At 35.4% G+C, this 25,642-nt stretch overlaps 1 protein-coding gene across 3 annotated transcripts in view; it reads left to right on the forward strand.

Annotated features, from left to right (window-relative positions):
• The window catches only part of APLF (aprataxin and PNKP like factor), a 94,598-nt gene extending 69,743 nt beyond the window's left edge, over positions 1 to 24,855 (forward strand). For 2 of the 3 annotated variants that reach the window (XM_055540520.1, XM_055540521.1), the window contains 2 exons: positions 10,434 to 10,480; positions 21,804 to 24,855. In XM_055540520.1, the coding sequence (XP_055396495.1) occupies positions 10,434 to 10,480; positions 21,804 to 22,006 (250 nt within the window). In that variant the 3' untranslated portion in view covers positions 22,007 to 24,855. The remainder of the gene's footprint in view (positions 1 to 10,433; positions 10,481 to 21,803) is intronic. The other variant, XM_055540522.1, reaches the window with a different exon arrangement.
• Positions 24,856 to 25,642: the final 787 nt, after the last annotated feature.

Consider the following 25,642-nt stretch of genomic DNA (forward strand, 5'->3'; position numbering starts at 1 on the left):
GTTGTGGTGACAACCCCGTGAGATCGTGATAAGCTCTACTAGTTTCTCTGTCCTCAAACAGTGTGCCTTCATTTGGTCCAAATCTTATCCTTAGCCTGTGCTAAGAATTGTCAAAGCTCTCTTCAGAAGAGAAGCACGAGTTATTGTCAGTTCCCCTAAGAAGGACTTTTTCTCTTTGGAATTTTAGATAATATAAAATTCTCATTGTCCCCACAATTCTCTCATAAATAATTTTTTAACAATATATCAGGGTTGTTTCCCCTCCGCCCCGGTTGTTAAAACAAGAGTATTTGTCTGCCATGATGTCCTACACCCTTTTCAGAAGTAGAATGCAGTATGCCTATTCTTTAGGAGAATAAAAACAAAATGCAAAGCCTTGCTAAGAATAATGATGTAAAAAAATTGCAGCCTTTCTTTCATCACCCTTTATTTCATCAATCACTTTAAATGGGGACAGAGTAGGGAGTAGTCAAGAGAAATTACTCAGAGGCCAGTGACTCACATGTAATAGCAAAAACTTTCATGTCTGTATCTAAATATATTTATATGTACGAACATTGTGCTTTTCTTCTTCAGCTGTTGAGCTGCTCGGTGTCCTTGTTTCTACTTGAAGATAAAATCTTAAGTTTTTTTCCCTCATTAATTTTAATTGCAGTTTAGAGAGACTCTTGGAGAATGTTAGATGTTATCACTTACTCTGACTATTGTTTTACAGATAAGGGAATGGAGACTCAGAAAGGTTAAATTAGTTGCGTAAGATGCCAAAGCTAGTGAGCTCAAAACCAAGTCTCTTCTCTCCTCCAGTTCAGCCTTTCTCCGTGCTGTGGCCTGATTCCACCGTTGCTAGTCATGGCTTCTAAAGTATTGCTAGTCTTTGTCTTTTTAGCCAAATGGCAAAATAATATTTTGGAGCTGAAAAAAAGAAAAAACCAGATAAAGTACTTTGATTGAAGAAATTGTGAGTTTTTCAAATCAACAAGATACTAGAAACCAGATTGTAGAAGCATGATATATATTTGTATACCCTTTCTTGTTACATTATAATTTTTAGTTAGGCAGAAAACAGGATCTAGTAGATTCATTTTATATCATTGCTATAACTAAATTGATACAATATTATGAACAGTTTATTCTTTAACAATCTTGATTTGCAAGAATAAACTATTGGTTTTTTTTAGCCTCACACACACATTTCATGCTGTTAAAAAATCATTTAAAGAAGACAATTTGGATGATACAAATTAACTTTATTTAACACTTCATGAAGCCAGTCTCCATTTGGAGAAGTGCAATAGGGCAGAAGACAGGAAGCTGTTAAAGGATGAAGAATAAAGAACAAGGTAGAGAAAAAGAGAAAATATCTGACTGTCTGGGGCTACACAGTCAACCTTGTTTGGGGTGAGAAGGAACAAGGAAATAAGTATAGAGCCCAGAGTTGGTTTGGCCTGTGGGGATTGGCTGATTGGACCCACTGTGTCTCTGATCAGGTTGAGCATTTACAGGGACCTGAAAGTTACCTTAACTTTCAGTTTGCTGGCATGGCACCCTAGGCAGAAGCAGCTCCATCTTGGATCTAGATGTTTATTTCAGCAGTGTGAGAATATAAGCCTGTTGACTCAGAATGAGAAAGATGTTCTAATTTAGCTTGCTTAAAAGAGTTTTTATGGAAATGCATGTCAGATTTTTCCTGTCGCCACAGAAGAAAAATATTGAAGCCTCACTGATCATAAAGCACAAAATCAGCCAGAAATTATTATATTTAGAAAAGTAAATATATATCAATATATGTGTTCTAAAAGTTGTAATATGCCTGTACTCTGTGATGGTTGATACATTTGAAAGAGGTGAAATTCATGAGCTAAAATATCTTTCCTTTTTATCTTTAAAAATTTGCCTTCACAAAACAGGATAAGAATTATTCTCAGGTAAAAAACAAGTATTCCCTCAAGTGAAATATTAGGTTGGTTTTTAATTTGTTTGCTTCTCAGTCTTACCTTCTAATCCCTTGAATGAGTCCAATCAGTTTCTTGTTGGTAAATCTACTGCTACTGCTAAGTCATTTCAGTCGTGTCCGACTCTGTGCGACCCCATAGACGGCTAGGTGATCTCAAATGTTGTATTCTACTCTAAATAATCTTAATGTTATACTGCATCAGCTGCTTAAATTTATGTGGTATTGTTTTGTATTTGCAAGTATTGTCATCTATGGTCAAAGTTTTTATTACTATAGAGCAAATATGAAAACATAAAACTGTATGTAGATGGATATACTTAATTTTCAGATATTTCATTCAATGATAAGACAGATATGGATCACATGTTAATAAATATATTATGTAGTAAAAAATAAAAATTCTCATATAGGAAGTTGATGTTGAAAAAAACCATCCTTAATTGTTAAATTTTATTTTTTCCTAAAACTGTAGGCATTATTAACATTTTCTCTGACATTATACTTTTAAAAATATAACAGAATTAAATCAGCTTGAAAATTGATAATTTGAAGGAACTAGTTCATGGTATCATTTTCAGTATCTTGCCTATTTAACTGATTTTTTCCCTTTTGTGCTATCTGCTGCAATTTGTCAGAAGACTTGTTCAGTTTAATGCATTTGATTAGCTTAAGGTACTTGTCTAAATTAGACACTTATTGTCCAGGATAACCCAGTGATTGCTGTGCTTGCCACTGACTCACTTCCTCTGGTGCATAATAGGATTTTATGCAATCTATTACTCCTGTTTTTATTTGTTAAATTAAGCACTAAACTTAGAATGTATATATACTTAAATGAGCAGAATCCATCTTCAATCAGCTTAGTATCAACATGTAAAGTCAAACTTACATATATTGCCTTAGATTTACAAAACCTTAGGAAGGCATGTATTATACGAATGAAAGTGTTGGTACCTTCATATTTTCCAGAAGCCAAAGCTCCACTTTTTAAAAAAAATTGTAATACCTTCTAAGAGGGATGACGTAAGGAAGTGTATCAGTCACCATATAAGTGTTCTCATTATAATGAATCTGTATGCTGTGAAAGAACACAATGTTTTTGCCACAAGCATAGTTCATTTTAAAAAGGATATATTTGATGTTAAAATTACTATCTTTTGTTATTTGCTGAACCAGATTTTTAACTATCATATAAGTGAAAGTGAAGGTCGCTCAGTCATGTCTGACTCTTTGCGACCCCATGGACTATACAGTCCATAGAATTTTCCAGGCCAGAATCCTGGAGTGGGTAGCTGTTCCCTTCTCCAGGGGATATTCCCAACCCAGGAATCAAACCCAGGTCTCCTGCATTGTAGGCAGATTCTTTCCCAGCTGAGCCACCAGGGAAGCCCAACTATCATACAAAATCTTTTGCTATTTTCTCTTTTATTTTCAAAGTTTTCCAAGTTATTGCAGTATTATCTTTTGTTTGGTTTTGCAGTGTTCTCCTAATCATGTATGCAAATGTACACCTTAAACTACAAAATAATGATTTTTAGAAGCTATTAATAAAAATAGGAACATGTGTATTTAGTATAAATTCATACTATATTATTTGAGGCAAAATAAATGGGTTTTCGTAGGGAAACTCTAATTGCCTCATAGTTGAGATTCCTAAAATCAGTCATGTCAGGCTGTCGAGTTAAGTATAATCAAAGCTGATAACATCACCCATTTTTATAGGACCTGCATATAGAGGAAGTAACCTGCCATGTTCACAATTCTTTAATCATGTGTAAGAATACAGTCTTAGAAGAAAGTATCTTAGAGTAAATGTTAATCACTGGTTACACAGTTTTACCTGGAGACATGGCTGTAATTTTTTTTTTAAACTTCATTTAGTATAAATGAAGTAGCAGTAAAAGCATCAAAACAGAAATAGTAGTAACAACATTGCTACTTGATATGTAATGTGTCATGTAGCCTTGACAAAATGTGCTGGAGTGTCTTCTGTGGTTTTGTTTTTCTTTCTTCTTTATTTGAATATACGTTAATAAATGTTTTTCTTTGTTATATGTAGTTAATTGCACACACACACACACATATATATACACATTTTCAGAGATAGTAAATTGTAATGATTTTAAAATAGCAGATTGACTAGTTTCTCTTATTTTATGTTGGCTTACTCTTTCAGTAAGATCATATTTTTAATTTTCCTTTTTCTCCTAAATTTGAGACTTAAATATTTGAAAACATAGGATTCATGTTTTTGCTTTAGGTTTTAAAATAAATGTTGAATTTCACTAGTATAAGATAAATTATTTTGCAATGAAAACAAAAGCATAGTATGATCATTTACTCATTGAGTGAATATTGAACATCAGACATGCTTTATAAAAAAGTCTTTCATAAAAGACTTCTATAAAAGTCCATTTTATTTATTTATTTATTTATTTTTAAATTTTATTTTATTTTTAAACTTTACAAAATTGTATTAGTTATGCCAAATATCATAATGAATCCGCCACAGGTATACATGTGTTCCCCATCTTGAACCCTCCTCCCTCCTCCCTCCCCATACCATCCCTCTGGGTCGTCCCAGTGCACTAGCCCCAAGCATCCAGTATTGTGCATTGAACCTGGACTGGCAAAAGTTGATGTGAAACAGTACTTTAGGTTCATTTGAAAATTTTGAGTGGTAAGTTTAGTATTAAGTTATCAAATTTTTGGAAGTAAAAATAAAAATGATTATTCTTTTCTTATCGCTGCCTAATTAATCGTTAGGTATCTCTGTGATGGAGAGATAATGGGTTTTTACATTAGCAGACTTAGGTTCTAGTTATGGTTATGCCAATTGTGTAGCAAAACTTGGCATGCCATTTGATTTTCCTGGGCCTTAGTTCCTCATGAAAACAAGAAGGTTGAAACATTTGTGCTCTGGGGGCCTCCATTCAATAGTAGGGAAATCTAGAACAGAGAGAAATATAGTCCAGTTCATAAAGTCAGGTCAGTTAACATTCCTGGCTGCTCTTCCTCAGCCTTCTTTCTGTCTCCTTTTTCCTACCTGTAGTTATTGCCAAACCCCGGGGTGCCGTTCTCTGAACCTTTCCCTTTGCTATTCTGCTCTTACACCGTAGGTTAGCTAATTTAGTGTAGTGGCTCCAGACTCATTTGTTTAAGTGCCTCCACTTGGTTGTAAAATAGCTCAGACTTATCATATCCAACACAGAACTGTTGATTTTTGTCATGAAACAACTCTTTCCCAAGTGTTTTCCACCTTTGTAAATGATTTCACCATTCTCATACCAAGGCCCCAAACCAAACCGCAACCTTGATTCTTCTCTTTTCTTCACATCACTCATCAATAGTTCTTACCATTTCAGCCTTTAAAATACGTTAAGAACCTGACCACTTCTTAATTCCTCTGCCTCAGTCATCTTAGTCATAGCCGCAGTCATCTCTGATCTGGTGTACATACAATAGTAGCTTCTTAACTGATATCCTTGTTTCTTTTCTTGCCTTTAAATAGTTCATTTTCCACACAGCAATCAGAACAGTTCTCTAAAAATGTCATATCATGTTGATTTCTTATTCACAGTTGTCCAGTAGCCTCACACAAAACTCTTTACCGTGGCTCAAGTTCTTCTCTGACTTCATTTCCTACTCTTTTCCTTCTCCCTCATGTTGAGCTATACAAGCTTTTTGTATTTGTCCACATACCCTAGCTTGTTCCCACGTAAGGACCTTAGCAAATTTGAAGACATTTTCTATTTTCTCTTTCTGAATGTTTTTCCTTCAGATCTATATTTGTTATTCACATCATTCATAAGACCACAAATGCTTTGTAAAATGTGTATTTTAAAATATAGCAGCTCATAAAAACCTGATATAGTTATGAGTGTATATGTCTGTGTTTAAAAACCCAAAGATTAAGAAAAAATGTCAACAGGATTTTGAGGCCTGCTGAGTTACAAAAATGCTATTTGTGAAAAAGGTTGATGTAAATTTTTTATGAATGAACTCTAAGTATTTCCAATCATTATTAGGAAAAAGTCCTGAGTGGAATTTTGCTGCATTGTCCTTGAAAGTTATTTTAGATATTCATATCTAAAGAGCTGTACAGTATTGCCACTTAACTTTAACCCAGGGTAATATGAAAAAGACTTTCTGCTGTATTATTAATAACTGATATTTTAAAATAGGATACACATGGGCAAATGTTATAAAATATTCTATAAATATGTGAAGTGTGGTGGGGGAAATATTCAAGGGTAGTAATTGTGTGTATTATTGAAGGAAAAATTCAGCTCTTTAATATTAGCTGGCAGTTACTTTTACTGGCCAACTTTTATATAGAGTTTTCAGACATTGTTGCCTATCTTAAAATTGATTTGTTTCTGTAAAAATAGTTGACACCTGTAAAATGCTTAATGGTCCACAAATGTTTATGCACATCACTTCATTTAATACTTCAAACAACTCTGTGTGGTAGGCAGTATTTTCCATGCTTTACAGATCAGGAAATGGAGACTTGTTCACAGGACTTGCCCCGAATCACAAAACCAGTAAACAATGTAGTTTGAATTCAGACTCGGTTCTTCTGATCTCGAAACCTTGAGCCCCCTTCTACAGCATAATGCTGATGATTTAAACTTTGACAAGCCAGATGAGAACAGGTCCAAGTCACTGTGGCATTTGTCTCTAAACCGAATGTGAAGGACTCTGTGTTCCTGTTGACTGGAGTGATTGACTAGAGCTAAGTGTCCTGTGATGCTGAGCAATCAGTATCTCAGGAACCTGTTTGCAGTGGAGTCTGCTTAATGGGATTGTCAGATTTTCATTGTTTCCTGGGGAGGTAATATGAATTGTTAATGGCAGGAAATTCTAACACATTTTAGTCCTAGGTTTGTGTAAAAAGGTTCCATGAGTACTTTGATTATTAACTTTGTAGGTGTGAGCACAGAGCAATTTCAGCACATGAACATTGTCTTCAACAAAATGAGAATAGGCTTGTATCCAACAGAAAAACTGCCTTTCAAAGGAAATTCTTCTAAAAACATCAGGATCCATATATTACGATTTACTAGAAAAAGAAAAACACATAAGAAAACTCATCAGTCTAGAAATGATTGGAACTGTTTTTTGTGCCAGCCAATGAGAATTTTAAACTTTGGTTTGTATTGCAAATGATTCTTGCAAATTCAATAATCATTTTGAAATAATAGTAAAGGTAGCAAAAATAGGTGTCTTTTTTTTCCTCTTAAATAGAAAATATTTCATCATTTTGGATACTCATGTAAAAGCTCAATTAAAAAAACTCTTTGAATGGAAAGAGTTGATTATATTGTAATAGGTAGGTAATTTATGAAAAGTATAGTTGACTGCCACCTCGTATAAGGTACTCTTGTAGGAGCTGTAAAAGATATTTATAATGTAAGAAAAAGCCATGACCTCCAGCAGCTCATTTGACAGATGATGAGATAATACATACACATGCACACACACACACACACTCACATTTGTGTTGAAAATTTAAATGACTGTATAAGAAATTATGTGGTGAGTACTAAATAGTAGATATGAACAATGTATTCTGGAGATAATACCCAGTAATTATCAGAGTTGTTTTCCTGAGGGAAGGTGCTTAGGTAAGTAGTATAGATTTAGAAGAATATTCTTGGCAAAACGGCTGTGAGCAAGTGCCTATCAATGGCAAAAAATCAGAAGCTGTTTTCCCAAAGAAGAAATGAAGGATTGGGCTGCAAATAAAGGTACAGACTGAGATTATGAGGGACCTTGAAGGAGAGGATAATTTAAGGAATTTAACATTCAGAATACTTAATTTTTTTTACATTTAAATTGCTATGTAAACATCTAAAATTTGTTTTTATTTTGAATATGCTTTTGCCTGTGATGATACATTTTTGTTTCTGCTTTGGCCTATTTTTTTATTAAAATCTATCCTGTGAGTTATATCATCAAGAAAGAATAAAGTATATTTGAAAATACCCTAGAACAGGAAACTTTTGAACCTGTCCCAGAGGATATTTTTTCTCCATTTTCAATGAAATAACTAGCAGAATATTGATATTAATTCTTTTATTTTAAATTGGAAGTTTAATTTCTAAGTTAAATGTGGAAAAGCACCAGCACATCTAGTTTCTTCTGGTCTACATTGCAGTCTTACACCTGCCTTTTAATGAAAATAGTATCAAGTTCTCCTACAAAAGGATAGAAATTGTTAAGGAAACCTCAGAGAAACACCCTTTTCCCCTCTAAGGCAGATGAAAATCTGCACGTGGAGCTGAAAATCGTTTCCTTTTCTGAGCACAAAATTTCATAACACTTATTTCTGTTCTTTTTTGGAATATACCAGTGTAAACCTTTCCCCCTATTCATTTATTTTGAAAGGGCTTGCCTTTTCCTAAATTGAATGTGAGGTTAGATTATGTAGATCAGTATGTGAGTGCAGCTGTGGATGTGTCCCAAGTTACCTTCTGTAACTTTAAGGTTGAACCATTACCCCTGTCCCCACCAGGCTTCATTTGGCCTTTTAAAAAGGATACTTTTCCTTTTTAGTCTTTCTAGCCTGAGAACTGATGTCAGCAGTCTTTTAACTGGTATTTGGTACACAAACTGTACTTATCTCTATTAACTCACTTGATTTCATTTCTGTGCTTGTTTTTAGATGCTTGAGAGTTTCTAAAGCAGCTTTTGAAGGAGACTCCAGTAGCAAACAATTAAGATCACATTGAACTTCTCAATAATCCTGCTCTGTTCAGGGTAAAGCAGGAAAAGATAGGACTGCTTTCAGCCTGCTTTCTAAAAGCAAACGTATTAAAGGAAGGAGAAAAAGCCTTCAAATCGCAGATAACTATAGATAGATAATAATGAGGCATCTGTGTAGAATGTTAACACTTGAAGAATTTCAGTGAGGATATATGGAATTTCTGTGTACCAATCAACTACTTTTCAGTAGTTTGACATTAAAAAAAAAAGTTACCAGTATTTTACCACAGTAATAATAACAAAAAGATTTTAAGAATATTACCAAAAATAATCTCAGAGGATCAGCAATTTTTTCCAGATTATTGATGAAAACTACCTCTGGTATTAATCTCTTTCTTCTTCTATAATTCTCTTTCTTCTACCTCTCCTGATATCCAACATTAATTGTACTTTAATAAAGATTGAATTAAACAAGTTAATGACCTGTGCCAGAGTGTTCAGTAAGGAAAGATCTTCCCACAAAGCATCATGGCAGCTTTGTTCTTTTGCAGCTCCCTTTATCACATTTAAGTTGTCCAGTTTATTTCTTTCAACCTTGAGGTTTCTTTTTCATTAAACGATCAGATTTGGGTTAATTACCCCAAACACACAATCTTTTGGTGGATCTTTCTCCACTTTTCAAAACTGTTGAGTTATGACCCTAATTAATTGTGTGGTTGCACTCTTGTACTGTGTTTATGCTCAAATTGTAGGAAAAGTTACCCCAAAAGAAGAGATATTAGCAATAAGAAATGTCACTGACACCTGACACAGAGCCTCGCATGTAATAAGTGCCCTGCGACTATTTCTTGAACCACTGATGAAAGAACGAATGGCCAACATTAATTACTTACCACCTCCTAAGCCCTTAAACTTAAGATATCCTCACTACAGCTTCATATGTCCATCTCAGCATATGTCTGTTGTCAGCCCTTCCAGCTCTCCTTTGTTAGTCCCCTGAGAGAAAGGTAACCACCAGGGGAGCATGATGAACCAGTTAATGCTTTGAAGTTTTGCTGCCTGGGCAATTTTGCATTATCTGGAGAATGTCTTATATGTATACAGTGTACCCAAACATTTGTTTAATAAAATGATAGAAGAGATTGTCAATATATATAATCAAAAGTAGATATTCAAACAGTGGCTTCTGTTTGACTTTGGGATATGTTGTTATATGTTTCTCAATGCATATTGACTTTCTTATTTTCTCATAACAGTTGATTGGTATCCTTTGGAGAGACATGACTTGTATGCTTTTGTTTTTGGATTCTAGAGGAGCTTTAAAAGTATCCTTTCAGATATTACACACACACACACAATTTGATACTTTGAGTTATATATTTTATATACTAATTTACATCATATCTTTATGTGATATATGATAGTGACATTTTAAGAATACAGTGTATTGTATTATATTTGTTTCATATTGCCTTTCTGTAGAATGTAAGTCAAGAGGGAAGAACTTTGGTTCACCACACTTTGCATCTAGCACTATACCTGACATGGAATAGGCACTCAGTAAATGTAATTAAAAAGCAGATGCTTTGTACAGCATGGTGACTGTAGTTAACAGCAGTAACCAAGCAAATGTTTTTCAATAAGAGGCTTATTGCTAATTTGTAGTTTAGTGAGTTTAATTTAAATAGTCTTATTCATTTTTAGTGATTGTCAAACCTGACCTTATATTTGCTTTCTTTCGTTTCTTTCTTTCTATTTTTTTTTTTAGGAAGAATCCCCAGCACAAGATAGAATATAGACATAGTACATTTCCAGGTAAGTGATTTTACTTCAGGAAACTCAAAATGAAACCTTCAGATGGATTCTCTTGTTAAACCTAGAGACAGTTACCACTTATTTTAATAGTATTTTAAAATCTCTGCTTCTGTGAATTTGTTGAATTATTGATTTTAATGATTTTCTTAGATTTAAAAATGATAAATTTTTATATAGATTTTTTCTGCAATCATTGTCTAACAGTATATATATATTTTCCTTTGTATCTGTTACAATTCTTTTGTTTGCAGGTATCTTAAAACAAAATCTCAAACTGGCCTGAATGATAAAGAGAGCATATTGACTTCTTTTACTGAAAAGTCCAGAAATAGGGCTAGATTAGACAAGATTTGTTGCTTCAGCTCATTAATAATGTCAATAATGTCACCAGTAACCCACTTTCCTTCCATCATACTGTCCTTAGAGGAGTGATTTTTATCCTAAGACTGGCTGCTCTCCCCAGCAAGGAACTATATGCATCCTTATTCAGCTGGGATGATAAGCATCCATGTTTACACCTAAGGAGAGAGAGAAAACAGCTTTGATTCTTGCTATTAGGAAAAATCATGAAACTAACTTTAAAAAAAAAAACTGGTTTAAATCACATTCTTATTCTTGAATGAATCACTGTAACCACTAATTAGTTTGTTCTACCCTTGGAACCAAAGTAGAGTCTCTTTCCTCAAAACCACAGAGATCCTCAATAGAAACTATTGTTTTAGGGGAAGAGAAGTAGGGGACAAACACCAAAGAAACAACTATCGAATGACCATCAGTCCTGCTTACATCAACCTGTTTTGCCTTCTGTTTCCTTTGCTTCTGAACTCTAATATTTTTTCCCTTTAATAAATTCTGGCTTCTTTGTATCATTTATATAACGCAGTGGCCAATTCAGCATCCTAAATTTCTGGATGCATCAGTATTTCTGCCCACAGAGTGAGGGAATAAACTGTATATCCAGGTTATGCCCACATGCATTTGTATATGTATAAACACAGCCAACTTGTAACCAAGTGATAAAACCAAGTGATTAAAATAATTAATTTCACCACAAGGGAATTCTATTTACTGTTTTCTTATTAAAACACACTTTAGTGTTTTAATACTCCAGACACAAACATGATCACTTTATCTCAGTTAATATGGTATGGAGGTTATACGTTATACTTCCCTTACTGAGGCTGTATCTGAAGTTATAGCATTTATGGTTGTTAAGTTAACTTTCAAAAGTTTCAAAAGTTCAAAAATATTATTTTGAACAATAATATAATAATATTTGATTAAAATTCTATTTTATTGACAAATTTTAGCATTTTCCCATGAAAGAGCATTTGACAGATTTGTTTATCTTTGTAGAACTAGGAACCTTTTACCTGAAAACTGTCAATATACATCATATGGCATTGTTGAAAAGTATCTGAATTTTCTTCGAAAAATCTCTTTGAATTATCATTGAAGCAGCTTCTGAATGAAGAACATATTTTTAGAACATTTAACTGTTTTTAAGAAAAATTTTTATTTCATTGAAAATACTTTTAAAAAAAATAGGATATTTTGACATAACAGTTTAGCCTTATATATTTAATGTACTTTCAAGAGTTGTCATGTGGCAGTATAGTCAGGATATCTCTTCTTACTATAGAACCTATAAATTAAACTCTCTGAGGTATTTAAAATTTTATATTATAAGTCTCACTATATTTCTTAGTGATATCTGACATAAAATTCTAACATATGTGTTTTTATTATTTCCCAAATCCTTAAAGTTTAACATTACCCAGATCTTAAGCTCATATATGTAATGATTCATTTACTCATGCACGCATTTATTCATTTATTATATGACTTCCAAGTGAACAGAACTACAGAGATACATGAAAACTAGCTCTGGATCCACGTGCTTGTGGTGAGATGCTCTACAATCTTGGAAGAAAGAGATGGAGTACTTTTTGTTAGGATTTATCAGGGTAACTTAGTAAGGGAATTTTAAGTAAAGTTGGTCTTTAAGGTGGCAGGATTTCAATTATCTTTGTTTCTTAGCTTTGGGTAGGTGGGTATAGGACATCCCAGACAAATTGAGTAATAGGTTGGTCAAGGACATTGAGGCAGAAAATAATAAGTTGTGTTTGGAATTCGAAGGTGGGTCAGTTTAACTGACAGGGAGAGTCTCTGCAGTTACTGTGAATGAATGATACTCTTGTTGTTCAGTCACTAAGTCATGTCCGACTCTTTGTGACCCCATGGACTGCAGCACATCAGGCTTCCCTGTCCTTTACTGTCTCCCAGAGTTTGCTAAATTCATGTCCATTGAGTCAGTGATGCTCTCTTAAATATCTCATCCTCTGCTGCCCTTTTCTCCTTTTGCCTTCAGTCTTTCCCAGCATCAGGGTCTTTTCCAATGAGCTGGCTCTTCACATCATGTGGCCAAAGTATTGGAGCTTCAGCTTCAGCATCAGTCCTTCCAGTGAATATTCAGGGTTGATTTCCTTTAGGATTGACTGGTTGGATCTCCTTGCAGTCCAAGGGACTCTGAAGAGTCTTCCCCAGCACCACAGTTCTAAAGCACCCATTCTTCAATGCTCAGCCATCTTTATGGTCCAACTCTCACATCTGTACATGACTACTAGAAAAACCATAGCTTTGAGTAGGAGGACTTTTGTCAGCAAAGTGATGTCTCTGTTTTTGAATATGCCATCTAGGTTTGTCATAGCATTTCTTCCAAGGAGCAAGTGTCTCTTAATTCCGTGGCTGCAGACAGTCACCGTCTGCAGTGATTTGGGAGCCCAAGAAAAGAAAATCTGTCACTGTTTCAACTTTTTTCCCATCTGTTTACCATGAAGTGATGGTACTGGATGCCATGATCTTAGTATTCTGAATGCTGAGTTTTAAGTCAGCTTTTTCACTCTTTAACCTTCATCAAAAGGCTTTTTAGTTCCTCTTCACTTTCTGCCATTAGGGTGACATCGTCTGCATATCTGAGAGTGTTGATATTTCTCCTGACCGTCTTGATTCCTGCTTGTTCTTCATCCAGCCCTGCATTTCTTATGATGTACTCTGCATATAAGTTAAGTAAGCAGGATGACAGTATACAGCCTTGTTATACGCCTTTCCCAATTTTGAACCAGCCTGTTGTTCCATGTCCAGTTCTAATTGTTGCTTCTTGACCTGCAAACAGGTTTCTCAGGAGACAGGTAAGGTGGTCTGGTATTCCCATCTCTTTAAGACGTTTCCACAGTTTATTGTGATCCACACAGTCAAAGGCTTTTGCATAGTCAATGAAGCAGAAGTAGATGTTTTTCTGGAAGTGTCTTGCTTTCTCTATGATCCGTCTGTTGACTGTGGATGATACTAGAGGAATGCTTTGAGGTCAGATTGTAGAAGCTCTTGAAAGCTAAACCAAAGATGTGGTTGCGGTGACAAATAACTAATGATGAGCTGTCCGAATTAGAGTAGAGGAAGCCTTATGGTGAATGAAGGACCAGAGCTAGGCTGCCATGAGAATGGAAAAACAGGATTTGAATCAAGTGAGATTCTGAAAGAAGAGTGATGAGGAATTTCCAAGTGATTGGCCATGGTGTGGGGGATGGGATGAATCAAAGGAAATAGGAATGAATGAAAATTAAAGTACAAATTATCAGGAGCTTAGAGATCAGGAGGAAAAACTAGGTAGTTTGTGGGTTTGGTTTTTTTTTTAAGTTATACATGTTAAATTTGAGGTGGGGTGTCATTAATCCATAATGAAACAATAAAAGCTATAATGCTGCTGCTGCTGCTGAGTTGCTTCAGTTGTGTCCAACTCTGCGTGACCCCATAGACGGCAGCCCACCAAGCTCCCCCATCCCTGGGATTCTCCAGGCAAGAACACTGGAGTGGGTTGCCATTTCCTTCTCCAGTGCATTAAAGTGAAAAGTGAAAGTGAAGTTGCTTAGCCGTGTCCGACTCAGCGACCCCATGGACTGCAGCCTACCAGGCTCCTCCGTCCATGGGATTTTCAGGGCAAGAATACTGGAGTGGGGTGCCATTGCCTTCTCTGAAAAGTTATAATAGAGACCCATATACTATATACCAACTACTCTAGAATTTTATAATATAAAATAACTATATGAAAGTTTTATCATTTAATTTCTGATTTGTAGCACTTCTAAAACACTTCGGTCTAAAATTTTCCCACACATGTAACAATTTATGCCATATATTTCGATTTTTGTAGGTTTGACTGTTAAGCTCTTTAACTAATTGGTTTAAAGTTTTACTAACTTTCCACACTTTTTCAGAGTGCTACATACAGTTTTAGCACAGCATATTGAATAAAAGAGTAATCAATGCTAGGAAATTTTTATTTTAAACTTTCTTAGCTACCTTATTTGCTGACAACATTTGAAAGAAATTATCATCATTGTTATATCACTTGATTATTGGAGTCTTTCTCTCTGGCTTTTATTATTATGTGACAGTCGTGATTCGAGGGGATCAGTACTGTTCATGGCTGAAATTTAGAATGTTCTACCAATCTGATAAGTATTTCAGTGTTTCTCTAGTTCTCCAGTCATCTGTATACATATGCTTATATAGGCTTTTTTCTTTTCAGAAGTAGAAACCAAAAGATCTAGAAAGTAAGCTATTAAGTAAGGTTAGTGATGCTAAATGGGATTTTGTAAACTGCTGCTTACTGTGGGAAAAGCTGAGAGATTTTAGAACATGAAAAAGGCAAATGCAGTGGTGTTTTTAAAAAGAAATAAACTTAATGTATTAATATAATAAAGTGGATAGACCTGCACAAACTGCTTTTCCAAAGTTAAAATATGAATACCCAGCTAATAGTTTGGTTCATTACAAAGATCAGTCTTCCGTAGTAAAATGAGGCATTTAAACATCTTTATTCTTGTAGTATGTAGTAAACTTTCATCTTTAGAGATATTGGGCCAAAATATTTTTTCACTTAAATGAAAATTAGTATCCTAACTAATTCTAAGATTTACTGGACAAGAAAGGAAAATAAAACCCGGAGAATTATTGATGTTAAACTGTAAGTCTGCTATGAAACATCTGTCTTCTTATTTCCTGTTACCAGAAAACTATTTGGAGAAAATCAGCAAATTGGAAAGATTTTTTTCTCCACATAAACATCTTCCAGCACACATACAACACAGTGTACTCTTTAGTAGCTCTGCAGACTTGGTTCTTTGGCTAGGAACTTGATGGTGAAATTTTAAGTTGTACAAAAAGTGTTAGATACAAATTTCATATAATACAAATATTATAAATACTTCTGCAAAAAAAGAAAAGTCAGAAATTACCACATCCTAATAATACCGAACAGTTAATAGCATGTTCTTTCAAATATGTTAAAGAGTTTGTTACTTTTTCTAGAGTTTGTTATTTTTCATTATTATGGTATAACAGTATTATCCATCACTTTTTAAAAATGAGTGACAGCTTATTTCTCTTGTGCTGTTTTCAAATAGTCAGGCTGTCAACCTGTCTGTACGTTTCATATTCCTGTAGAGAAAATGAAGATTCCTGCTTTGTTCTTAAAATTAGAACTTTGGGGTTGGAAAGGATCTTTGAGGTCATTTAATCAATGCCATTTGATTCACAGATAAAAAGATAAACTCCACCAAATGCCTTGTTCATTGACAAGGGATACATGACACAGATCTTTAAACTTCTAGCCTCCTAGTATATATCTTTTTCTTAAACCATGTTATTTTTTAGAGACTTCTTATTTGATGAGGGAAATGGAACATCACAGATAAACAGTCACTAGCCAGCTAGAAACTTAAAAGTGACCTAAGTGAAGATAGAGAAAAAAATTACTGTTTCCGAGCTCACCTTGACTTGGAAGAAACATGCTTATTTCTAATTTCTTAGACATGCTCAACAATTAGGTTTCAAATAAACTATTTGTAATATAAGAAAATGCTAAATGTAGGCTCTTATTTTTCCAAAGATGGCATTATACTGTTTAATTCTGTGGAAATCTATTGGAAGTCACAACTACAAAAAATAAAGCCACAAAAATTGTTTTTTGCTATTGCTTAAAAATATTAAACAGCTATTATTCCATCTCAGGCTCTCACTGTTGTACTTCAGTAAGCTTTGTACTAACCATGGTGTTCTGTGTACAGTGTTGGGGTCTTGGTTTGGGATCGTCTATAATGTGACTCTTCATGACTGAGTTCTCTAAACAACATGCTTCCTTGTCTGAGAGGGTTTCTTTGAACTTTTTGTGTAGCAAACAGTGTTATAGCAAGGTTTATATGAACTTTACTGGCTTTATCACTTTAAATCCAGATACTCAGATACCATGCTTTGGCTTGCTCAGGGAATACATGCATGGGTGTCTATTCCTGCTTGCTGTGAATGCCCTTTTGCATAAAACTTAATTGTTATGGTAAAGACAGACATTTTATTCCTAGGTTATGTGCTAGTCATATATTCCCATGATTCAGGAAATCATGAAATAATTCAGATCAAGTGTGCCGATTCAGCATTTTCTAGTAAAGTTTCATCATCTCTATGGCCCAGTTATACCTTAAGCACTTTAAAAAAAAACAAAGCCCTCCCATCTAGATGGCATCTCTATTGTAGAATATTTGAAGTCACTACTACAGAATTTGCTACAAGAGGGTCCATTTAATTGGTTCCACAAAAAATATCAGCATTAAAAATCCTGTCGTGAAATGTGGACCTGGGACCACAAGGAAGGGGCATAGAGCTGAGTTCTGGCGCCGACTTGCCCTTGTCATGACTTTGCCTTGCTCATGTCAAGCAGTTCTTCAGGTGCTTTCACTTAAAGCACAGAGTGCCAGTTCATATGAAGCAGAGGGGAAGGAACTTGACTACCAGCTACACTGAGTTCTGTTACATATTGTTATTTCAGATTCTACACCTCCTGCTAAAAGAATGTGAGTGTGATGTTATGATTTTACAGATAAAAACAAATTTTTGATGAAATGAGTGGGATTCTCCTGATTAATATGTCATTATTGCTTCAGCAAATGAACCTATCCAGTAAGTTGCTAAAGATTCCCAGGGCTCATTGAAGCTTAAAGCTGATTCAGTTATCAGGATTTAAATAAAAGTCTGTAGTATAATTCATTGTGTTGACAGGCAGGCTAGTGATTAAAAGTGTAGGTTATAATAAAGCATTTCTGTAAACTGAAGGTGTTCAGCAGTTGATTTGCAGATGGTTCATTTATTCATTCATATATTTAGCAAATATGAGTCTATAAGTGTCTTTTATGTGTTAGGCATTGTTGGAGGAGTTGAGGATACAATAGAGACAGAATCTTGCTCTTGTAGAATTTCACAAAGGTGGACAGTGCACATGTTAACAATTATGTGATGTCATGTAGTGATAACTGCTAAGAAGAAAAATAAAGCTGTGTAAGAGGACAGAAGGAAGGAAGCTGTGGCTTCCCTGGTGGCTCAGATGGTAAAGCATCTGCCTGCAATCCTGGAGACACAGGTTCGATCCCTGGGTCTGGAAGATCCCCTGGAGAAGGAATGGCAACCCACTCCAGTACTCTAGTCTGGAAAATCCTATGAACAGAGGAGCCTGGTAGTCTACTGTCTATGGCGTCACAAAGAATCAGACATAACTGAACGACTTAAGAGGACAGAAGGGCAAGGATGTGTATGGGGGTGGGAGGCAGGTCCCATTTCAAATAGGACAGTAAAAGAAGGACTCTGATAATTTGATATTAGAGCAGAAGGCTAGCCAGGTGATTCTCTGACGGATGGCTATGTTAGGCAGTGGGAAGGATGCTTCAGAAGCCCTGGAGATGATCCCATTGGTTTATTCAAGGAGCAGTGAAGAGAGGGTAGGATTGGAACAAAGTGTAAGTGAAGAATGGCAGGTGAGACGAGAAAGCTAGTGAATCAGTTTTGTAGGGTCCTGGAGGCCAAGAGATACAATTGAGGACTTCAGATCTTATTCTGAGTGAGATAAAAAGCTATTGGGAGATTTTTGGGTTCTTTGTGAACAGATAAGAGTAGAAGTAGGGAACCCAGGTAGGAGGATATTGGAATAGACCAGGAAGAAGATGCTGGTATTGGATCCAGGGTGTTAGAGTGGATGTGAGAAGTGGTGGATATATTTTGATGGTAGAGCCAACAGGATCTTTTGACATTAAATATTATGGAGGATATTCAAGGATAACTCCAAGGTTTCTTGCCGAAACAATTGGAAGGGGCTTCCCTGGTAGCTCAGTAGTAAAGAATCTGCCTGCCAATGCAGGAGATATGGGTTCAATCCATGATCCAGGAGGATCCCACATGCCTTGGAACAACTAAACCTATGCACCACAACTACTGAGCCTGTGCTCCAGAGCCTGGGATCTGCAGCCTCTGAGCCCATGTGCTACAACTGCTGAAACCCACATACCCTAGAGCTTGTGCTCTGCAATGAGAAAAAGCCACTGCAACAAGAAGCTCTTGTACCACAACTAGAGAGTATCCCCCATTCACTGCATCTCGAGAAAGTCGGCGTAGAACAAAGACCCAGCATAGCCAAAATAAAGTAAATAAAATTATTAAAAAAAAAAAAAAACACAATCGGAAGGTTGGAAGTCATACATATGTTCGAGATTGATAAGAGAATGACCACATTTGGGTGAAGCACCTCAAGAGCTATATTCTGGAAGTGTTGCATTTCACATTTCTGTTAGTCACAAAGTAGAGATGGTACACAGGCCAATGAGATAAATGAGTCTGGAATTTACGCTGTGGTCAGAGCTTAAAATATAAATTTGGGGATTTAAGATATACAACTAGATGGAATCATCTAAGGACTATATTTGGAGAAGGAAATGGCAAACCTGCTCCATTTTTCTTGCCTGGAGAATCCCATGGACAGAGGAGCCTGGTGGGCTACAGTCCATGGAGTTGCACAGAGTCGGACATCACTGGGTGACTGAACACAGCATAAGGAGTATCTTAGAGAAGAGGTCCCAGCCTGAAATTTGGGCACTCCAAAATTTAGAGGTTGAGAAGATGAGGAAGATCCAGCAAAGAAGATGGAGAAGGAGCAGCCAATAAAGCAGGAGAACCTGAAGTAGTTTCAGCTTTGTATATATTTTCCTTGTAAATCTGCTAAGCTAATTTCCGAATCTAAAATGAGACTCTGAATTGAGATGGCATTATTTATATATATGAGATACTTCCAAGAGCAAAATGGTCAAGAACAGAAACATTGCTGTTCTTTCTTCCTCACTCCCTTTCCCGTCTGCAAACTATCCTCTAAATGGTTTTTAATTGTTTTCTATCATAAAAGTTACATGAGGAATTGAGGTTACTTAGACATAAAACATGCCCTCAAGAGGCAGATAAAACGTGTACACAAATAAATATAATCTCAGACTTCCCTCAAGGAACTGGTGTGCTTCTTATGCTAATGAGAATTGTGTAAGTTTTTATGTAGCCTTTTTGGCTTTTTGCTACCAAGAAACTTAGGGAGAAATTTGATGCTCTGTCTATATTGATTATGTTAAAAATTGAGGTTTATATACTTCCATTCTGCTTTCTTTGTTCTTAATTTCTACTTTTATTTGTGTTATCTCATGATAGTACAGGCTTCCCAGGTGGCACTAGTGATAAAGAGTCTGTGCAGGAGACCAAGGGATATAGGTTTGATTCCTGGGTTGGGAAGACCCCCTGGAGCAGGAATTGGCAACCCACTCCAGTATTCTTGCCTGGAGAATCCCACGGACAGAGGAGCCTGGGGGGTTACAGTCCATGGGGTCGCAGAGAGTCAAACATGACTGAGCGACTAGTCACAGTAAGCACATGATTATAAGCTGTCTCAAATCCCCTTGGAATGAGTAGTGATATTAAGAAAGAAATAACTGTCTGGGCTATGAAAGTTAAAAAGACAAACCAATTACTTTCTTTGTCATCATTCTGCCATGAAAAATTTTCCTATCAAATTTCTTAACTTTCTTTTTTATATCTGTTACATATGAATGTTTTAGGAAGAAGCTAGCTGAAGCATATGTGTGTGCTCAATCGCGCCCGACTTTTTGCAACCCTTTGGACTGTTGCCCAAAAGGCCCCTTTGTCCATGGGATTTTTCAGACAAGAATACTGTAGTGGGTTGCCATTTCCTCCTCCAGGGGATCTTCCCGACCCAGGGATCAAACCTGCATCTCCTTTGTCTTTTGCATTGCAGGCAGATTCTTTACATGATGAGCCATTGAGGAAACCCCCGCTGAAGCATATTCAAAAGTACAAACATTTTTAACCTTTAAATATTCCACATCATCCTAGAGTCTCTCACTAACCTTATTTTAAACCAACTCTGTTGCTCTCTGTGAAAAGAAAACTGGGATGAGTGAAGAAATTAGTTTTGAGAGAGAAGGATTTTAGAATTGTAATTCTACTATTATGATATTATATAGAAACCTGTAAATTCTGATGGTTGTTACCATAGTAATTCTAGTCTTACCAAAGTGTGAGCTATAAGATCTGTAAAGCTAAATTTTTCAAAGTCTGTAAGCTTATATCTCCTCATTTGGTCTCAACTCTGGTGTATCACCTGGAGAAGGAAATGGCAACCCACTCCAGTATTCTTGCCTGGAGAATCCCATGGACAGAGGAGCCTGGTGGGCTATAGCCCATGGGGTCACAAGAGTCGGACATGACTGGAGCGACTAAGCACATGCACACTGGTGTGTCAATCAGATTGTGCTAGCTTTGTGGTGATAACAAATAGTCCTCAAATTTCAGTGCCTTATAACAATAAATAGGTACATTTCTCCTTCGTGTTAATATGCATGTAGCTGCATGCTGGCTGTTGCCCTGTCTCACATGTGTCTCATCCTGAATCCAGGCTGAAGGATCAACCTCTATCTGGGGCTCACTATTCTCCTAGCAGAGGGGAAATGGCAATAGCAGAATCACAGAGAGGCCCTTAAGGCTTCTCCATGGAAGCCACTACTTCCACTCACTTTTCTTTGGCCAAGTCTGACATCAGTGGGAATGGGTAAATAGAATCACATTGCAAGGATGGACAATGAATAACTGGGACAGAAATACATTCTACCATTGTGGAAGGTGGTGTAGCTTGATTATGATATTATTAAGGAACCATTATGATGAATCTAAAGACATTTTAATCTTGGAAGCCTCATAGTAGGAGAAGTTTGATTTAAGCAAATGTTAAAAAAAAAAAATAATAATAGCTTTAGCCCCCTTTCTAGAAATTTGTAATTGTTAGCTATGTATTAAGTAAAATCTTCTTGACAAAGATATTTTACAGTTAGAGGTTTCTAAACCCAGGTTGAGTGACAGTTGACATGCTACGTACTAAACTGTTTTTCAGTGAGAAGCATTTCGGATGAAGATGACAGTGTTGGGCAACCCAATGAATACAACCTGAATGACAGCTTTATAGATGATGAGGAAGAAGAATACGAGCCAACAGACGAAGATTCCGACTGGGAACCAGAAAAGGAAGACCTAGAGAAGGAAGATATGGAAGGGCTTTTGAAAGAAGCAAAAAAGTTTATGAAAAGAAAAAAGTGACTCCTCTGCAGTAATATATTGCTCATATTTACTGTCTCTTTATGGAAAAATAATGCAGGAAGCACTTAAGGGATAATTGTTTTTCTGCTTTTTATGGTTATGACTTTACTATTGACTCTTCACAAATGAAACATTGAAATGTCACCCTTCAGTGTAGTGGATGAAATTTGTTGCTTTGCTTTTTCTATGTTATTTCAAACATCTGGAAATAATAAGCAGACAGAGTTAAAAAGAAATAATTGATATTTTTCATGTACTTTGTAATAAAAAGTAAATATCATAGGTTGCAAAAAAAATGTCTTTTTTAAATTTTTTCCAAAGATTCTGTCTTTAGATAGAATACTGTGCAAATATAACCAGGCAGATTATGTAACTGGTGGGAAAGCATGCTTATTTCATTCCTATTGAAGTAATTCTTAAAGCAGACCCAGACTTTAAAAAATACCAGCCATCATATAATGGCTATTATTTTTTCTAATGTCCTAGATGTGAGCTTTGCAATTTCATTGACTACTTTCATTCTTTGAAACTTGGGGAAATTAGTACAAAATGGATACTGAAAATAGATTCAACTAGACTATAGAAACGTCCACTATGCAGGGAATGCTATTTTATGTCCCAAGGCTAATTTACTATATGTCTGAGTTTAAAAGTAGAAAACCTGAAAGAATTTGACCATTTCTTTTTCGAACAAGTCCTGCCTGATGCTTTTAACTCTCAATATGCTATTCTTAAGAATATAGGAATTGTTTTTAACCATAATTTTCTCAAATTATATTAGTTCTTTTATCCTCAGATGACAGTAGCAAGTTGTCTGTCAGCATTCAAGATTCTGGCCTTTTGTTTCAAGAAGAAACCCCTTCTCCAGTTTTCTGTAGTATAATATTTCTGCATCTCTGTTCTTAAACTCCTTTAGGCTATGTAATACTCTTCATTTTACATGACTTAGAATCTTTGAACTATAGTTTAGAATCTTTAATATGGGTTTGTACAAACAGCAGTAAATATAGCTTTGAAATTGTAAATCATAAACCAAAAGTTTCCTCATTAAGCACTAATATTTTATATTCTACGAGGATCTAAAAATGTATATCTTAAAAGAGCAGGACAGATTTGTAATTGTTTTCTTAGTGTTTTTAAGTTTGTTTTCAAATAATTGCATAATATTAAAATTTACTTATATTACAGAAAGGAAAAGATAAATATTTTTCTATTATCTTTTATTCTAATTTTTCTCTCTGTTGTTTAGAAACTAATTTTCTCTTCTAATGTCCCTTTAGTCTTCAGAGCTTGACAAACCTGTGAAAAAAATTCTTTGAACTTACTTTTACTTTCACTTTGCACAAACTTAATCCTTAAAGTGTTTCTTGATCCATTCATAGATATATCCCAAAGGAATTAAAAACGTGTCCATATGAAAACTTGTACACAGTGTCCATAGAAACATCATTTGTAACAGTCAAAAAGTGGAAACTTATCAGATATGTGGATAAGCAAAATGTAGTCTATTTTTACAACCAAATATTTTTTGGCCAAAAAAAGAAGTGAAGGATTGAAACATGCTACAGCATGGATAAACCTTGGAAACATTATGGTAAGTGAAAGAAGTCAGACACAAAAGGCCACAAATGGTATAAGCTCAATTTTATAAAATATCCAGAATAGGCAAACCCATAGAGATGGAAAGTGAATTGGTAGTTGCCGGGGTCTAGAGAGAAGAGTATCTTTCTGAATTGATAAAAATGTTCTAAAATTAGTGGTGATGGTGTAAAACTCTGTAAATATACTAAAATCCATTGAATTGTATACTTTCTATGGGGGAATTTTATGTCATATGAGTTATATATGTCAAGAAGGCTATGATAAAGAATGCAAAAGGTGACATTGGCCTTTTAGAAAGAAAGAAAGGCATTCAACATCAGAATATATTCTTCTTAGAAGTTATGTGATAGCTCATGTTAATTTTTAGGAAGAGTTTGATGTACCTTTCATAAACATCCTGAAGACACTTTTGAGTATAATGAATGTATAAATATTTAACTTCATTGTAATGAAAATTTTCTACTTGGACTATATTTAAGTGTATGATTTTCAAAATAGAGGCAAAAGTGATGAAATTGGTGGGCTCAAAAGCATTGCTAACAAAACTTGATTTAGTTGCTGTCCTAAACAGTGGATTGAGAGCCAACTATCCCTATCATGGTATTCATAGAATTTAAACTATATCTTAACCTCCTCCTTCAAGCTAAAAATGGTCACATATACTTTTCTCACTAATGTGCTTAATTCGAAAAGCAAATGTTTTTTGTTGACTTGAAGTGAGGTGGGTTTTATGGGACCTTGGGAAGCTGAAGACATGAAGATTTTCAGTGACACATGAGTACTGATTCTGCTTTTCACCCAGGTTGAGGATGGTATTGTTGATACTATTTGTAGAATTAGAAGATCCTAATGATTGGAAACATTCATTATAGTGAAAAGAAATAGATTGTGAGCCTATATTTTCCAGAATGGTGATGTAAAGTTAAATGGATAGTGACTTTCCTCTGATTTATCTGTGCAAAGTTCAGTGTCACCAACACATCCCATGGAGGCAGAAACCACACACCAGCGTCTACATCTAGCCCTGCTCTTTGAGTTCACCTTCTTGTGCCCATTACTTTCTCTTTCTTGAGGAGGAATCTGTAAGAGAGTCTCTGTGTGTGTGTGCATTCTTCCTTCCGGTCTGCAAACCTACAAAGCTGCTCCTCCACAGTAGGTATTGAAAGAAAAATGATAATAATTATTGCCAAGATCGTTACTGGCCATCCTGATATAATGTACACAATAAATTTGATTATCATAAGCAACCCCAGTTGTACTCTGTTGTGCCCAAGACCCTGTCTTAAGTGCTGGTGATTCAAAGAAGAATAACATGGAGTTTCTGTTTTCAATGTCCTCACCGTCTACTGGGGAAGATAGGAATATTTATTCATTCGGTAACAGTGACTACAGAATACTATGGACAATACAAGGAAGAAAAGGACATAGCTTCTATAATCAGAGAGCTCGAAAAGGCAGTGAGGCAAATATGCAAATAATATAATGGGTAGAAATGCAATAGTCCGAGAAAGGAATGCTGGAGTATAATTTAAACGGCCTGTCTTGCTGCGTATTGAAATACAGCCTCATTCTTGAGGAAGAGCCTTTGTCTGATTGAGTTGCAAGCTGAACTTGCAGATTTTTTCATGGAACACAACTTTTATCTTCAAAAATGACTGGCAAACATACTACAGTTATTCAGAATGGAGTGTGTGGCTGGCATTTCCTCAAAAATGAACTTAGCCTATTTTTTTTCCCAAGGAAAACAACAAACAATATAATAATTGTAAAAATGAGCTTTCAAACAAAAATTAGAGTTTTAGAAAACTTCTATATGTCACTGAGCTTGTTAGCTCTCCAAAATTTTAAAAACTCTTCTGAGATATTGTTGGTGATATAATAAAATGAAATGTGTCAACATTTGGAAGGTCTTGAAAACTGAACAAGCCAATGTTTTCTGAATGACCAACGCATATTATAAAATCAGGCATGGGTAAAAGATCCACTCAAAGCGTAAGATAGGCCAACGAAACTTAGTGTAACAGAGTCTGTAAA

Source organism: Bubalus kerabau, chromosome 11, assembly GCF_029407905.1.
Source record: "Bubalus kerabau isolate K-KA32 ecotype Philippines breed swamp buffalo chromosome 11, PCC_UOA_SB_1v2, whole genome shotgun sequence".
Taxonomy (NCBI): Eukaryota; Metazoa; Chordata; class Mammalia; order Artiodactyla; family Bovidae; genus Bubalus; species Bubalus kerabau.